Below are 17,454 nucleotides of genomic sequence, written 5' to 3'. Positions count from 1 at the left end.
TGTGCCACAGCAAAGGATATTTAATTACAAGAGGAAGAAATAATAGACTCAACAAACCACCAGCCTTCCAGTGAAATAAGGAAGATACTAAAAGAGTGAGAAATCATGGCACCGTATGTTGAGAAACATTACCCTTATAAGACAGTAATTATGCATGTCACAAATTCATTTGACAATAATATTGTGGTCTTAGCTTCACCAAATTTTGAAACATAGCCAAAGACAAATGTCTTGAAATCATTTTCTTGTGAAAGAAAGCATGCATTAAAAAAAAAAAATCCTTTATTATACATTTGTTTGCATTTTTGGAATGTATTTTATTTTTACAATCTCCTATAGAAAAAAAACTGTTCATTTAATAAATGTTTCACATTATGAATAAGATTCGGATACAAATTGTGCTCATTAAGCAAAGTTCCCTTGTGTAACATTTATTCATTTTTCTTAAATAGAATTATTACAATAGATCTTAAATTATAAAATTTATTTTCAAATTGTATTGCAAACTAATCAGCTTGTGAATACTGAAATTTAGCTGTTACAAAAAAGAAAATTTCTATTACAGTTATCCTAGCATGCTTTCGTTGGTTGGTTTGCTATCTTATGGTAAAAAGCTCAGAAAGATTTGATGAACAGAGATCGCAAACAAATGATACTTTCCTGGCAAAGTGTAGCAGTCAAGTTTTCTTTTGTCGTGATTTATCAGTTGTTTTCTTAGAAGTAAGATTAATTTATTTATTAAAGAATATATATAAAATTAATCTTTTTTGGATCTTTTGTACAAATATTTGTTAAATTTATGAATTTTTTTTAATGAGTATAGTTGCAGATTATAAAATGTATTTGTATTTTTTTAGCATGCTGTACTTCAAAAATTTTATGCCTTTATTGTTGAAGAAGCTGCTAATCCTCAACTTTCAAATGTATTGCATAAACTTGGATGCTTATATGGTTTGTGGTGTCTGCAGAAATATTATACTGTTCTTCATGAAGGTTATTTTTACATTTTACTTATTTATTAATTAATATATTTTGTATTGCTTTGGAAAGACTGCCTTAATACTTTTTATCTAAAAAATACTTATGTGTAAAATATTATAACTCATAGTTTCCTCACATTGCCTACAATTTGAATGTTTAATTAAAATAAGAATATCATTTGAACCAAATAGAAATATCTTAAATTAAGTTTCACCATACATTATTAATAATTCTGGGATTGGCATAAAATTTAATTAAACTTTGCAATGGGTAGTTGAAGACAAAATAAGTACATTACTTTTAAAGTATGTGCAATATTTTCATTGCATTCAAATGCAAAGATAAAATAGTTTCTTTTTTCACTGCTTTTATTCTTTTTTGGGGAAAAAAAAAAGTATAATTTAAAATTACATCATTGTACAGATTCAGTTGATTTTAAAAGTATATATGACATCTTCCCTTTTCCCAAATGAAAGCATTGCTACGTTTTTAAAAATTTATTATAGTATACTTTTCTGTCATGTTAATATTTGGAAAATAAAAAAATTAAAAATTCTCACTGCTGTAATTTTAAACTATATATTCATTAATATTTATGTAGATAAATGTATTTTTTACATTTAAAATACTGTATATTATTATATATAAAATTTGTCTTCTGTCTGAATAAAAAAAAAAAAAATGAAAGTTTTTGCTAACTTTACAAAGTTTATACTTTTCTGTCATTTGTACAAGTTAATATTATTTGTATTTCTAAAACACAATGGAGGCATAGTTTTTGTTAATTGTTGTGAAAACTTGGCTAAAATTTGTCTTATGCTTCAAAGTAGTTGTAAGCAAATTTTGAAGAGATAGAGAGGCAGAGTTCAATAATTTGCATTTCTGTAATGTGCCAAAAAAATGACACATTGTGTATATATTTCTTGATATATAGATAGATTTAAACTTACAAAGTTCACATTTTTCAATTGTCGTATATGAATTAGTGTATCGAAACTGCTCTAATATGGGGAGGGGGCACCTATTAAATTTAATAATAAAAAAAAAAGAATCTCTTGTATGAAAAACTGTTATATTCATGATTGAGACTTGCATCCAGTGTCTTATAAATGTAAAATAAATAATTTTGAGAAGTAAAACTCTCATGTAATCCATTATGATAACTATTGTGAAACTTTAAATTTTTTCCGGTGATCTTCCTTATTTAAATGTGACCTAAATATATACTTCATTTGTTTACCTTTCTTCAGTTGATAAATATTAGAAGAATAAAGATATTTCAGTACTTCCATTGATCAAAAAAAATGCAGAAGTTTAATTTTATATGAAATGAAAAAAAATATTTATCAAGTATTACATGTAGGGATAACAGGAATGCTTTTTTTTTTTTTTTTTTTTTTAAGATTTATCATGTATTATTTTCAAATTATAGGATTTTTATTGCCCAAAACTTCTGAATTAATAGTTATTGCTTAAAAATGTAATTTGTAATTTTTATTTTTATTAAATATTGCATGATCATAAAATTAATTATATTTTAATTGCTACATTAAATTTATGAAATTATCAAAAAACATATTTGAAAATTGTCACAAAAATAACTCAAAAAATGTATATAATTATTATTTTTTTTAACCTTTATAGACATTTAAGATAAGTTTTATTATAGTTCATTATTTATACTTCCTTTTTCAGGTGGCTACTGTGATCAGAGAAACCACAGTAGTCTAATAAAGCAAGCAATACTAAAACTGTGTTTTGAACTGAAGGATGATGCTGTATCTCTAGTTGATGTAATTGCACCTCCTGATTTTATACTTAATTCTGCACTTGGGAGATCTGATGGTGAGGTAAGCATGTCATCAATTTAGTTAATACATGTGACATATATTTTCGATTGGAAAAGTATATTTGAAAGTTTTGAATCACTTTATTAATTTTATCAAGTACAATTTCTTTTAACTCAGGTATGATCATTTACTGAGTTTTATTTATAATATGCATATGCATATTTCCATACTTGCTTTTAAAATTAATTTTTTTTCTCTCTACTTAAATACTTTTCCTGTGCTTCTAAAAATCTGTTTATCGAATTGCTAGCAAATTCACCAGTTTTCTGTAGTTCCACTTATAAAATGAGTAAAAATTTCTGTTTCGAATACGTAAAAACCTAATTTGCATTACAAATTACCTCTTATATATATAATTCAGTGAAAAAATGTTACTTAGTTTCATGATTATGGTTCAACAATATTCTTTCAAAATCTTTGCTTTTACTCAAATGTTTAAAAAAAAGTAACGATGTGAAAAAAATCTAATAATTCCTCTCTTTATTTAATGCTAGTCACATTTGGTGACTAGGTGGTTTGCCAGTTATAATGATTAGATTTAATTTCAGTTTAATTATTTAAATGTAACTCCATGATTCTGTCATATTGACAATCATTAAAGCTGTGTTATTTTAACTGTCTTGCATATGTTCTTTGAATATTCAGAACTTTATTTCAGTTTCATTACATCATAATGCTATTTACAACTTATTATCTGGTTCATCTAATTTTAAAAGTATTTAACTTTCTTTCTTATATTTGTTTTGTAAACTACACAAATATTAAAAAGGAACCTTCTTTTTACTTTCAACAATAGTAGAAAACCATGCAATTAAATATTTGATGAAACAATTAATTTTGTGTATCAGGACAATAATGTAATATATTATTGTAAATAAAATAAAAAACTAATTTTTAAAAAAATGTCTCAATTTGGAACAATTTATATGACTATTAAATTGATATTATTAAAAAAACATTTTTTAAAATTTTGAAGCAGTTAAAAATTTATTTTTATGCAATATTTACAAAAATTGCCATGAAAAAAAACTATAATTCAGCTTAATGCTTCGTTAGAATTTCGAAAATTTCATTACAAGGTGCACATTTCCATCCTTCAGTCTGTACTATTTATTCTAAATTTGGTAGTTGTTGGCCAAATGATCTAATATGTAGCTTGATAATGCATGCACACACATATCCATCTTTATAATAATCATCTCTTCTAATAATAAACATATTTTCATTATAAAAATAATCAATAAATTCATATAACATTATGTTGCCTCATAATATCGCATATACAGTTTTGGATATGAGAAGAAATTTATTTCAGATTAAATATTAATGAAATAGTACCATTGATAGGCAATCATGAATTTATTGCTTTTTTTTTCCCTGTTTTTATGAGAACATTTATTATACCTTATTAACTTCATGCTAATTCATCTTGAATTGAATCAAGATTGAATAAACTTTTCACTATTAGTCTTTGAAATGGTGTATCTTTTACAAATATGTATTAGCAATTTTCCCCTTCAAAAATTTATAATTTATTTAACGTTGAATGCATAATAGTTTAGAATTTTCTACTTTTTGGAATTGTACTCTTTAGAAAAGAATTGAGTTATATTAATTTGTTATTTGCCTGCTGTATGAGATGCTTGCTTAAAACATTTTGCAACACAACAAAATTCAGAATGCGTATTAGAAAAACAGTGCATCATTTATAAAAGCCAGTTTTTCTCCAAGGGAAGAGCACTATTGTTTGAAATCTATATATGCATTTTAATCAATTTTTTGCTATAGAAATCTGGCAATTAAAAAATTATGTTTTCTAAATTGCAACTCTAAATTATAATATCTAATTCATAAAATTTAGATATGAAAGATACAGTGTTTCTATAATTTTGGTATTCAAATCAAATTTTATCTATAGATCATCATATAAATGTTATCATCTTTAGCTTGTTACAACTTTGAATGAATATTTTTTTTAACTGAAATCTTTTCTTATCCATAATAGCTAAAAAAATCTTGTCTCTTTTATGACCTAAATCAGTTTAATTATAGCTTTATCATTTATGATTCAAAAGTAATGTACTTTTGTTATATTAGAGCAGTGAATAATTCATTTCCATATTATAGCTGTTGTAGAATGAAATTTATTATTTACATATAATATTTTTAATTGAAATAAAAAAATTAGAAGATATAAAGAACTGATATAAAATGTAAAATTTTTAGGGACAGCATTTGACAAAATACTGTAAGGTGTGCATCTATCTTCAAAGTTTAACAACTATTTTATTTCCATCCTTTTGCATTATAAGTGAATACAATAAAGAATCATTAGTTTTTATAGATAGTTACATAATATGGAATTTCATCAACTCTCCAAAATAAATAAATGTTGAGTTAATTTCTCTTGTCAAAACAAGAGTATGGAGGTGTTATAAATTGTAATTTTTCTAGCAAGTTTTGAAATCGCATCCAAAGGTACATAAATATAATTTTGTTGCTGTATATTATATACCTACAATTATGTGTCATTAGTTTTTTAGAATTTATAATGATTAATGACATGAGTCCTCAGATAATACAAAAGTTAAAGGGAGCATGTTGTGTTCAATATCATTAAAATACCACTTTTTAGTGCAAAAAAAAGTAATATTACCATAAATGTAAATTAAAAATACATTTTTACTTTCTCGCATAAGAAGTATATAAAGAAAAATTAAATCATTAAAAGATTAAAATTCAAGAATTTGATGTATCTCCATGTTTCAGATCTTCCCAAATCTGAAACTCATTTTTGGAATTATGTCTGCCTTAATATGATATCTTAAAAAAACATCTTGAACTAGGCAAATGAAATTCGATAAATATACCACATTTCTATTAAATTTTGGAGGACACTTATTCAGAAATACCTTTCTGTCCAAGTACAAATGAACGTGATAATAGAAAACAAAGAGCTAGATTGATAATTTTAATATACATGTTTAGCATCTAAAATGTAGATCTATATCAAATTTGGAATCAGATCTGTCAAAGTTTAACTATTTGTCTATTTTTAAATAATAATAATTAAAATACGCAAAATTTAAATAAATTAAATTTGATGTGTGAAATTGTAACTATAATTGTAGTTTTATTTCACATTTTAGCTTCAATCAATCAAAAAAAAGGCTGCTAAATTGCATATCAATTTTCTGGCACTTGTATACTTAACCATATACCAGCTATTAATCGGCAAAGCTTACTCACTAATAGTCTCTTTCATTAATACACAAATACCGCCGAGTCTTTCTCAAGGTTACAATTTTATCCACTGAGAATGATATAATATCCTTTGTTAGAGAGTATGCAAGAAAGTCTCAAGGAAAAACGCTCCTGGTTATTTGGAATACCTCACAATTCAACTGAAATATGAGGACATAAATTTCTCTTGCAGTTCCTATACCATAGATTTTTCTTCCAAATATATATGAATTGTAAATACATATTTTAATATTTTCTCTACTATAAATGAGTTAAATATAAATGTTTCAAATTTATAGATTTCTTTATTCTTCCTTTTCTCTACTCCTTTTCAGTAAAGAATGTTTACTACTTTTAAGCAATTTATTCTTATAATTATTTATAATTAAACTGTTTTAGCTTAATTTTTCTGTGAAGAGTAAACATTTTATATTCTAAACATAGATTAATAAATGTCATGTTATTTCTGATTTGCATGTTCCTCGTTATAATAGTCCATTTCTTTTACAGGTTTATAAAAATCTATATGATGCTATCATACATACTCCAGGTTCTTTAGATCGCCCTTCATGGTGGAAAGAATTCTTACAGAAGCCTAAAGTACATTCACTTCAAGCAAAATTATAATTAGAGCCAATGAATTAAGGGCCTTTACTTAGAAATATTTGCATTTTACCAAATGAGAGCCAATGATGTGTATTTTTAATGATGGTGTATTGTTTCTGATACACATTTAATTTTAAACATGAATTTTATTCATTATTTTGGCCATAAAAAGTTTTGTTATATTTATTTATTATGTTTGAAAGTATTAATTTTTTTAGCTAGGATTTTAAATTTAAAAGAAAATCACTCTGCACAATTTTATGAATTATTTTACAAAAATTGAATAATTAGAGGAAAATTGATATCTTCGATTATACACTTTGCATTTTGTCTTTCAGAAGTTTTACATTGTTTAATATAACATCATCATTTTTCATTTAGCGAAATACATACATATATAGGCATATTAAATATTTCACTAATGAAATAAATGCATATCAATAGAAATAGATATTTTCATATATGTAATGTTACAACTAACTGATTTTGCATTTAGAATTTATTTCAGGTTAGATATTAACTATATATATTTACATAAAACAAAGCATTTATTTCTGTGTTCTTATAAATGTGAAATTAAGGTTAATCCTAAAAAAAAGATTCTTAAAATGTTACTGCTAATTAAACCGGTGATTTTTGTTAGATGTTAATAGTTAGTTATGAAGTTATTTGAAGCATGGTAAAAGCCTGCCTGCATTTATTTTTATGCATTTGCAGCTTAATTAACATTCCAAGGTTTCATGGGAAAAATCAAATACCAATGCAATGTTTTTATTTTGGATTATATGCATTTTCTTCCTTGTTTCCATGAAACTATGACCATTTTAAGCAGAAAACTGTATATATAATCATATATATACTATTTCGAAAATTGAAGATGTCATCTGGAAACTTATTAAGGATTTTGTAGGGAACTAATGAACTGTACTGGTTTTTATGCCCCTCCTCTTTAGAATCTATTAAAGGCTATTTACATTTTTTTGAAAAGAAATGTAAATTTTATAAACTGTTCTAGACCAGTTTTATTCCTGAATTTTTTCATTGTTATAATAAAAAATAAATCAGATGGCAGGTATACACTTTTTTATTTTCATTATTTAAAAAGAAAATTACAAATGACACTGAAAAACAATTCTCTAATTAAGCCTTCCAACTTCTAATACATCCTTCTTAATTAAACATTTAGACATAAACATAAAATTGTCCATAATATATTTTTGATTAATACATACACCTAAACCATTATTACTCTGATTAGTTTGCACTTCATAATTAGCCTTCACGTGAAGTTCAAAAAAATTAATATCTATTTTGTTTAACTAATGTTAAAAGTCTATTATAAAAATATTCTACAGAAAATTTATATATTTGATAGTTTTAGATTATTGATTTTGCTTGTTGAAGTTGGAAAAGTCAACTGGGTACTAATGAAATAGACATTTTTCTATAATACTGTGATACTGATTTGCAAACTTGTTACAAGAAACATTCCATAATTTTCATTGATTTTATGTGTATTAATTTTGGTGAAATTAAAACATGAAGTGAAATATAAAAATGTGCTGGCATTAAGATAAAATTTCTTATTTTGCCATGTGATTATTGTAGTAAATGACTGAGTAGTAGTTAATGTACTAAATAAGAGCTTTATTGCAGTATATTTTTTGGCAATGTTATAAATTTTAGTGCCATAATCATTTTTATACTATAGAAATTTTAAAATCTAATGCCTTATTGTACTATATTCCAAAATATATTACAAATGCCTTGTACACATGTTGAAAATGTGATTTTAAATCAAAATTTTATATGAAAACTGTTGAATGTTTTCCAGAAATATTATTCATTCTTCTTAAGACTTTATTATGTTTACATTTTGTGAATAATATATATTTTTAAATGCATTTTCTTCAAACAACCATGCACGAAAATTATTAACAATGTTCAGCTGCTTACAATAATTTTTATATGAACTATTCAAGTTAAGTTGTATATCCATAGTAAGTTTTGTGATAACTAAAAATTGAAACGTATGTAATATATTTTTTTGTTGTTGTTTATATTAAAATGTAATATTAATTTCATTAAATGAAACAGCTTTGAATTTTTTTTTAAAGGACATGTTTATTTTTTGGCAAATTTAGTAATATGCAGTTAAGTAAATAATTATTATCTTGTAGTTGAACTTTTATGTTCATGTAGCAACCATGTAAACAGACAAATATATAATTACTGTGGTATTCGATGCTAGGATCCAGGACAAAAAATTATCCTTTTTAAAATCAAAAGTTAAATTCATTTTTTTATATTATAATCTTCAAATTCAAACAGAAATATAAAAAAAAAAAAGATTTTTGAATGTTGAAAGTTGTTTAAAATTATATTTTATGGAGTTTAGTTCAAAAAACTTTTGCTAGTGCTATTATATACAAGATTTAGGTAGTAAAAATGTAAATCATAGTTATTGTGTATGAATATTTATTTTCTGGTAGTGAAATGGTGATGGTTATTTCTGAAGTATAAATATTTTTTTGTTAAGAAAGATGTCTTATTAAGCTTTTTATAAACATTTGCAACTGCCATCAGAATTCACCAATATATCAATCTTTGAGGTTCAGTGCATTATTAAATAAAAATGTCATGGCAACAAATAGTTACATTTTTGATCCCTAAAAAAAATTAGTAGTAGTTTTAAAAGAGTTTTTTTACATGATTATTAGTTACAAATTGAAAGTGAAAAGACCATTGAATGTATGCTGTAGTTAAAGATATTTTAGTAAAACATTAGTCTTATATTTACTAGAAAGCAAAATTCAATCATTTAATATTGTTGCATTGAATTCTGACAGTAAAGATTTTATATAGAACTGCCCATTCAAGACAAATTCCAACAATAATATATTGGTATAAATATATCCTCTTAAGCTTGAAAGAGTTAGGTGAATTAAAGTGAAACAACTGCATGTGTTTCGAAGTGTGTGAATTTTATAGTCATGCTTGGTTCCTATTGATGTAATATTGTTACAATCATCTAGTTTTGGTGTTTTTTACATTTTTGTTTGTTTTTGATCAAAATATTAGAAAACTATTTTATAGTATTCTTCCAAATGTATTATTTTGAATAATTTTGTATTATTACAGTGGCTTATTGATTGAAACAAATTTTGCTTTTCTTTCACGTTACTGCTTATGAAAAATAAAGTCTTTGTTATTCGATGCAATGTTATTTAATCATGAATATATGAAAACTAATTTTAACTTTTCAATTTCATATTAATTTCCTTGTATTTAGAAGAGATTTTATTTATTTTTTTAAACAAATTCAGACATTATCTTTGAATAAAATAGATTTTACACACATTACAGATTTTACACATCTTTTTTTTCTTTCCCGTTTTAAATTCACTGAACATCTAATGTAATCTGGGGAAATCCTTATAAATTCTTTTAAAATTAGGAAAATTGAACAATTATATTGAATCAGATGCAAGATTAGTTAGATCAAATACAAACCATATCTTGGAAAAAAAAACAAAGGAACATTTTGTAGTGACCAATTTGTCTATATGGAAAATAAGAATATCTAGCTTGCTCTATTTGATGGTGACAAGAATATATGTATTCAATATTTAATTTAATTGTTGATTACTGGCTTTAAAATTATGTATCAACACAAATACGGTATAACAAAGATTTAATGTTATTCAAGGGGTGAAAAAGAAATTAGTGCTATATAGGGAAAACACTACATCAGGATGTGACAAAAACAAAACACAGACCATGAAATAAAAATCAATTTAGGTTAGATACCTATTTTTTCCTTCACAATAATTTGGATATCATTCTTTTATAAAAATCAGTTATTTTACTTTGTTTTATAAGCTACATCACAAATCATATTCTCAACATATGTAATTTTTTTAAAAACTTTTGTCTTGATTTTACTATTTTCAAAAATTGAACGGTTTCTGTTGCAGGAGGAATTCCATGTCCTTCATTATCATCCTAATCATTGCCCTAACTATCTGATTCTCTGTCTATCAAATAATTTAGGCTATGATGCAGGGATATTTATACTGCAAACTATATTATCCTCAAGAGTATTCAGATTCTATATGGTCATTTGAAGTGGAAAAGAATTCATCCCTTTCATTAGAAATTTCATCACATCCAGAAAACCACCTTTTATAAAAGATCCTGAAATGCATTTATTCCAGACACTCTCCAAAGTTGAAGAATTTATATAAAGAGCTTCTAGATTCTATATTTAGAAGAGCATTTTTCAGAAGTTGCTTTCAATAATATATTTAAAAAGATCCAAAAATACAAGACACTATTTGGGGCCAATGAAAAATGGCATACAAAGAAAAATATTAAATGCAAAAAATGTTAAACCAAAATTTTATTGTAACAAAATTAAGCAATTTTAAAATTAATCACAATACATACACTGGATATTGAAAATATGTATATAAATTACCCTAAATAAATTCAAGAATGGGAATTTAAATTTTTTATTTCATTCAGATTATAAGGCTAGACATGCCTTATATTTTATCTTCCTAATACAATAAAAGAAAGAGAAAAATATATAATTATTTTAGACTGCTGCAATAAAAAAATAATTTATTTAAAACTTTCATTATATTCAAAGTGCAAATCAACAACCCATAATAGCTTGTATAACTTGCTTTACAGATTGGCGTTTTTTCATTAATGCTAATTTAAAATGATGGTATGAATGCCTTTATGGATGGTGGTAAAGTAATTTTAAATTGAAGGGTAATTTTTAATTTGAAGATGTAAGCAGTTTTTGGAAATAATTAACTTTCCATCATCAAGGTTCAAAGTAGGAATTTGTTCATTTTTTTTCTTTAAATCCTTCCCCAGGATTGTTATAACATTAATTGTAATTTTAAAATATAGCGAATTAATTCATTTTTAAAAAAGTAATTTCTTTTTAACTGCAAAATCAGTAATTTTTATTGAATGGAAATTTCATTTTGTTGTTTGTTTTGATTTAAATAAACCTACACTAGAGTAATTTAAATCATTTTAGCATGAATATATTTTAGGATGATACTCTTTTTTATAATTATACATTGCAAAAATGTTAACACACCGTATTCAGTACTGTACAGAGCACACCTTTCAACCCACAGCTATGTACCACATTTGGCATGTAATTATTTTTTGAATAGTACATATTACTAGCAACCTTACAAGGTTTTAATTAAAAATTAATCAAAAATTTAACATTTTTTTCAATAATTTAAAGACATATTATTGCATAAAAACTATTTGTTCATCATTTCAAAATTCCCAAAGTTAGCTTTGCTATGCTGCCAATTTCATTTCCATACATTTTTTTTAAAATTTGAACAAATTTTTCAAAATTAAATTTAAGCTTAAAATTTTAATGATACTTTTTTTGTATTATAACGAAATTCAAATCATCAATTCAATTTTTGCCAAATTTTTCATTTGCATGGTTTTGCCAATGTTAAAATATAATAATATTTATAAAAAAAAACTTTCTTTTTGGGATATCCATTCTATGGCAGAATTTTATTTAATTAATTTTATTTTAATTTTCCTTCAATAATTATTCCTAGAAATGATACATTTAACAATTACAAAAATTCTTTAGTTAATAAGATGTACTATCTTAATGAAGAACTATTATATCTTTCAAACAGAGAGGATATCTATTTAGATCTTTTGAAGAGTGGGTGTGTCCAATAAATCTTCAAAAGAATATAATTCATTATCTGTTCTAGCATACTTCAGAATATTGTGTTTATCAAACTAATCTATGCTAGATTTAATTAAGAACCTTAAAATGAAATAATTAAGCAAAAAAAAGGGATATTTATTTTTGATATAATGTATTCAGCACATTTGTGTTCACCCCCTCTCTTTTTCCCATCAGAAAGATAAATTTTAAAAAAAATTGTGTTAAGTTCGCTCTGAATTATTCTATTTTTTAAACTGATAATAAAATTATAACTTTTATATTAGAAGTCAAAAGTTTGTTAAATAAGGAATACATGAAATTTTATACATTATATAACCTATATTTACACTGGATACAGCAAAAGAAATAAATCTCTACTGTACAAGAATATTTCAATGGATAGACATATATATAAGAAAAAAGTGCAAGATATTTTAATGCCCCAAATTAAAGAAAGCAGGGGGAAATAACTTGCAAATATTTTGATAATTTTAAGTGTGATTTAGCAGTAAAAAAATATCATTGGCAAGTTAAGTCCATTTCTTAAGCTGCTTATTATTGTCCTTTTTTTTTTTTTTTTTTTTTTTTTCCCTACTTGGCAACATAATACTTATATTATTATCTAAATGCCAGAAATTAAATGCAAAAACAAATGTCATATTTAATCCAACCAGCAATTAAATGTCTAAGATGCCATATTAAACATCTCTAAAATCCAACTATGTATGCAAGTGATATGTGATATGAACCTTAAATCAGTATAATGTGATTGAACCTTAAAGTTCAACAAAGTCATGCAATTAAACCAAAAGTTTGCAAATAACATATAGTTAAATTAAAATAAACCATTGGCACTTGGTTAATATGAGTACTGGCACATTATTCATTAAGTTGTTGTTTTTCCAATTATATAATATTAATTAATCATGAATATTGCTTCCATACTAGCCTTAATTGGTCATTTGTTGAAGTATTCATCGATATAAAAACTTTTAGTTTCATTAAAAAATTTACATTAGATGGAGAAAAAAAAACGGAACAAATTAATCATTATCTAAAAAGATTCTATGAAATTCTGATTCTTTTGATATATCACCCGTAACATTTGTCACTCAATCAGAAATATAACTGAAAAAGAGATGAAACGTTCAACAAAAAAAAAAAGTTGAAATTAAGAATGAGGTTAATTATTTAAAAAAAAGCACAATTAAGGATTTTCATCTGCAAAAATAGTAGCAAATATATATAGAGAGAGAGATAGATAGATACATTTTGAGCAGTGAGCATTTTATATTCAAGTGCTTTGATATTATTAATTAAAGCAAAAGAAAACAACAAACCTAGAGTGAGTTGATGATCACTCAAACTCATAAGAATTCAAAAGTTAAAATTTTCTACGATAATTTGGGAAGTTTCATTGCAACTGATAAACCACATTAAGATATATAAATAGCAAAAATTTAATAAATTTGTAAAAGACACTTTAATATAAAAATAATTCTGTTACAACTGCAGGTTTCTTAAATAATTTCAAAAATGAAGAATGGATACATTTACATATCTGACATGCTCAGGTAGAAGGTATACATTTTTGTACTTTCTCATCTAAAGGGGGAAAAATAAATTTATTATTTGCATGATGTATTGTATAAAAAATACAATTTCCAGGAATTTTAAAGAAAACTTCCTGATTGAGATTGACTGTCATTTTGAGATGCAGATGCCGCAGCCTGTAAAAAAAAAGTATGCATATATAAATAATACTTAATAAAAAAAAAGATAAAGATTTCATATGTTACTGTAAACATTGATTTAAGAGCATTGCTTTACAAACAATTGCTACTGTACTGGAAATTTTTTTAAAAAAACACCATATAATAAGAATCTCTAATTAAATAAGGTTTGATATTTTAACTTAAACTATATTATATTTGTAATCTAACAGCATCATCAGAAGAATATTTTTAGTGAAAATGATGGATACAACTTAAAGCTCATTTATAATTATGTACTTCTATAATATTGTATGTTATTGCCCTTCAAGCTATGTTTTACACACACATTTATATTTGATGACTGATAATGAATAATTTAATTATTCATTATCCGTTACATGCAACAAAACTAGCATGACAAAGAAAATCAAATTTATATATATTCGGTATGATAAATAAAAATCCAACAATCAATGCATTTGACTTGATTATTTTACTAACAAATTTTATTGAACCAAAATTGACAATTTCACTATAACAGAAAGCCAATTTTAGCCATAATTTCATTTAAGTTCTATTGACATTCGCAAAACTAAGCATTTTAAGTATAAGGTTTTATAGCCAAACAACAAAGTATGACAGTATTTTGTTATCATTATATTTACTATATTTATTAAATACTACTTTAACAGCAAAAGAAAATATTTTCTTTTTAATTTTTACTTTATGAAGATTTAATAGTAAGAAGTAAGGTATAAAATTCTTACTTTTGAAGTGATAATGCTGTTTTCAAGGAAAGCAGTTATCATAAATACAATTTAATAAAGAATTCATGACATTTATGCATCACTTACATATTAATATTATAGCCAAAAATATTATCATATATATAACAGAATTTTACAACTATACTTACATTACTATGTGATTTTTAAAATTAATAATTAGAATTTAAAATAAATATACTCTCAAAAGCACAGAGTTTTGAAAAATTACAGCCTCTGACAAATTTTCAAAATATTTACATTAACTTATCAAAATATTCATGTGGTTTAAAATTATGTTGGAATCAGTTATAACTGTAATCAGATAATTAGAATAGCATTTGAGTCCTCTTTCTTTTTACATCATTTATAGTAATAATTTGAAATAAAGTCCATTTTAAAATTATGGCTCTGAAAATGAAATTAAATCTACTGTTAGTTAATTACAATCTAGATGCTATAGAACCAAAATGCATCAAATCTGAAACAATGTACAGTTTAAAAAAACAGAAAAAAAATAATATTTTTATTTGAAATGGATGAGTGTTTCAATTCATTTTTTGTTTTTCTAGATATCAAAGAACTTTCTAATAAAAGTTCTTATAATAGTTTCTTGAAGAAATTTACAAATTTTATTATAGTTTCTTATTTTTCTAAAAAAAAGTTTTAAAGTAATTAAGTTTATAGTTAAACTTTTCCTCTTCAAATAAAAATTTTTGATCTCGTATGCTGAAGAAAAGGTTAACTATTATCTCACAAACATAAATACATAGCAAAAAAAAAAAAAAAAAAAAAACATATAAGGAAAAATAAAATTAAAGGGCCTTATTTCATAAGAAAATAAAGAAAAGAAAGAGAAGATAAGAAAAGAAAAGAAAATTTAATGAATGTTAAATCACTATATTGTTTAATAAATATTATTATTTAAACATAAATAATAACATTAAGAAGAAATCAGTAAAAGAAAATTATAAATTATTATTACATATTGTGTACTTCAAAAGCATTAGTTAAATTAATATTAATTCATTTATGAAAATACCAATAGAGCTTTGCACATCTTATCATTTATATTTAATATGCATCAAAACAATGTAAAAATTATTATTCATAGATGATTATGAGTGTTCAAGGGAATACTTGCTTCTGTCATTTTTTCTTAATTTACTGCCATTGAAATATTAATTCATATGAAATGCATACTACTAAGAATAATGTTCTTATGACTATGAAAGTCATATTTTATGAAAGTCAGACCCCCACAGAAAAAAATCCCTGGTTTGAATCTCTGACTGAGGGTGACCCTTGAAAAAGTCTGCAGACCGGATTCATCATTTCTTTCTTTTTCATTTAAACTTAATATTTATTTCTAATTTGGTTCTTATGACTACTTGTTTATTCTACATAGAGACTCTATTAATTGTGTATTCGTGTAGGAATACATAATTAAATCCATAAGGTACATCAAATTCATGTCATGTTTTAATAGAATTAAACAGAATATATGCCACTTTTCTAATAATTTCTTATTTAAAGACTAATATTAAGAACGCAATAGATGTAAAAAAAAACTTACCCGCTTAAATTTCTGTAGTTGATACAATGCAGTGGTAAGAAGTGGTCGAACGAAATTTATCTCAAAAACAGTCAAATTGTCAACTTGAGCATGCGATTCACCACTCTTAATAAAAGTATCAACGGAGCTGCGCAATTTTGCCATTCTTATATCCCAAATATCCTTAATAAGTGTTTGTATTTCATCTGCGTTTGGTATATCAGGTACTGCAACATCAAATAACAATCGTGTTATTTCTTTGTAATGTTCGCTGGGCATAGGTGTAAAAAAAGCTGAATCCATTTCTTCTTGTTTGATTTCTTCTAATTTTTCAACACACAACCAATCTGGTGGTAATATTCGACATTTCTGTCGTTGGCGTAAATTCACAGCCATCCAAAGTGGGACTTGAACTGGTATACTAGGTGTAAAGGGTCCGACGTCACCTCGGATCAAACACAATTTACCATGAGCGAAATTAGGTATCACCGTTACAGTTTCCTTTTCAGCAAGAAATTCAAGTTCAGAAGGATCCATACTCATAAATGTGTTATATCACAATAAGAAAGATAAAATGTTACATTTAGTAAGCAATGAATTAAAATATTTGAACTCAATCCAAAACCAAAACAAATAATGCGCGCTTAAGTGCGCCCAGTACAGTTACAGTTTTGAGATCAGACACATTCATTATCTGTAAAATCAAATAGAACTAGAATCACTATCACATAGTGGAAAGAACTTTTATAATCAATTGGAGTTGTTGAGTAGCGATGATTTCGATTATCGACAGTCTATTATATTGTTTTCTTTACCAGAAATGTACCGTATATCTGTAGCGAACTAGAGCTGCGTTCGAAGGGAGGCAAGGCGGACAATTGCCGTTTGTCATTCAATCGACAAGAAATAGAATTTCAGCGACAAGTTTTCATCACTTAGGAACAGTTGTGGCCAGCTGAGTATTCCCAAATGCGATAATTTTAAAACCATCTGATAATGTAAA

At 25.0% G+C, this 17,454-nt stretch overlaps 2 protein-coding genes across 4 annotated transcripts in view; one reads left to right on the top strand and one right to left on the bottom strand.

The window, feature by feature from the left end:
• Nucleotides 1-9,896, top strand: part of LOC129965968 (peroxisomal acyl-coenzyme A oxidase 3-like) — a 43,896-nt gene extending 34,000 nt beyond the window's left edge. For all 3 annotated transcript variants that reach the window (XM_056080282.1, XM_056080281.1, XM_056080280.1), the window contains exons 13-16: nucleotides 566-720; nucleotides 858-993; nucleotides 2,677-2,831; nucleotides 6,585-9,896. In XM_056080282.1, coding sequence (XP_055936257.1) covers nucleotides 566-720; nucleotides 858-993; nucleotides 2,677-2,831; nucleotides 6,585-6,701 — 563 coding nt within the window. In that variant the 3' untranslated portion in view covers nucleotides 6,702-9,896. The remainder of the gene's footprint in view (nucleotides 1-565; nucleotides 721-857; nucleotides 994-2,676; nucleotides 2,832-6,584) is intronic.
• A 3,092-nt stretch (nucleotides 9,897-12,988) lies between these two features.
• Nucleotides 12,989-17,141, bottom strand: LOC129966524 (DNA replication complex GINS protein PSF2-like). The gene is made up of 2 exons (XM_056080961.1): nucleotides 16,473-17,141; nucleotides 12,989-14,147 (listed from the first exon to the last, which is right to left on the bottom strand). The coding sequence occupies exons 1-2, from the start codon at nucleotides 16,992-16,994 to the stop codon at nucleotides 14,091-14,093; spliced, it is 579 nt and encodes a 192-aa protein (XP_055936936.1). The 5' UTR covers nucleotides 16,995-17,141; the 3' UTR covers nucleotides 12,989-14,090.
• Between the last annotated feature and the right edge of the window lie 313 nt (nucleotides 17,142-17,454).

The sequence above is a fragment of the Argiope bruennichi genome, chromosome 4 (genome assembly GCF_947563725.1).
Source record: "Argiope bruennichi chromosome 4, qqArgBrue1.1, whole genome shotgun sequence".
Lineage (NCBI taxonomy): Eukaryota > Metazoa > Arthropoda > Arachnida > Araneae > Araneidae > Argiope > Argiope bruennichi.
Note: the sequence above shows the minus strand (reverse complement) of the source record. Positions and strands in the feature narration are given on the sequence as shown.

Coding starts and splice junctions, on each gene's coding strand:
- LOC129966524 (XM_056080961.1), bottom strand. CDS start 16,994: ATGAGTATGGATCCTTCTGAACTTGAATTTCTTGCTGAAAAGGAAACT. Junction 14,148..16,472: donor AACTACAGAAATTTAAGCGG/GTAAGTTTTTTT, acceptor TTTTTTTTACAG/GCTGCGGCATCTGCATCTCA.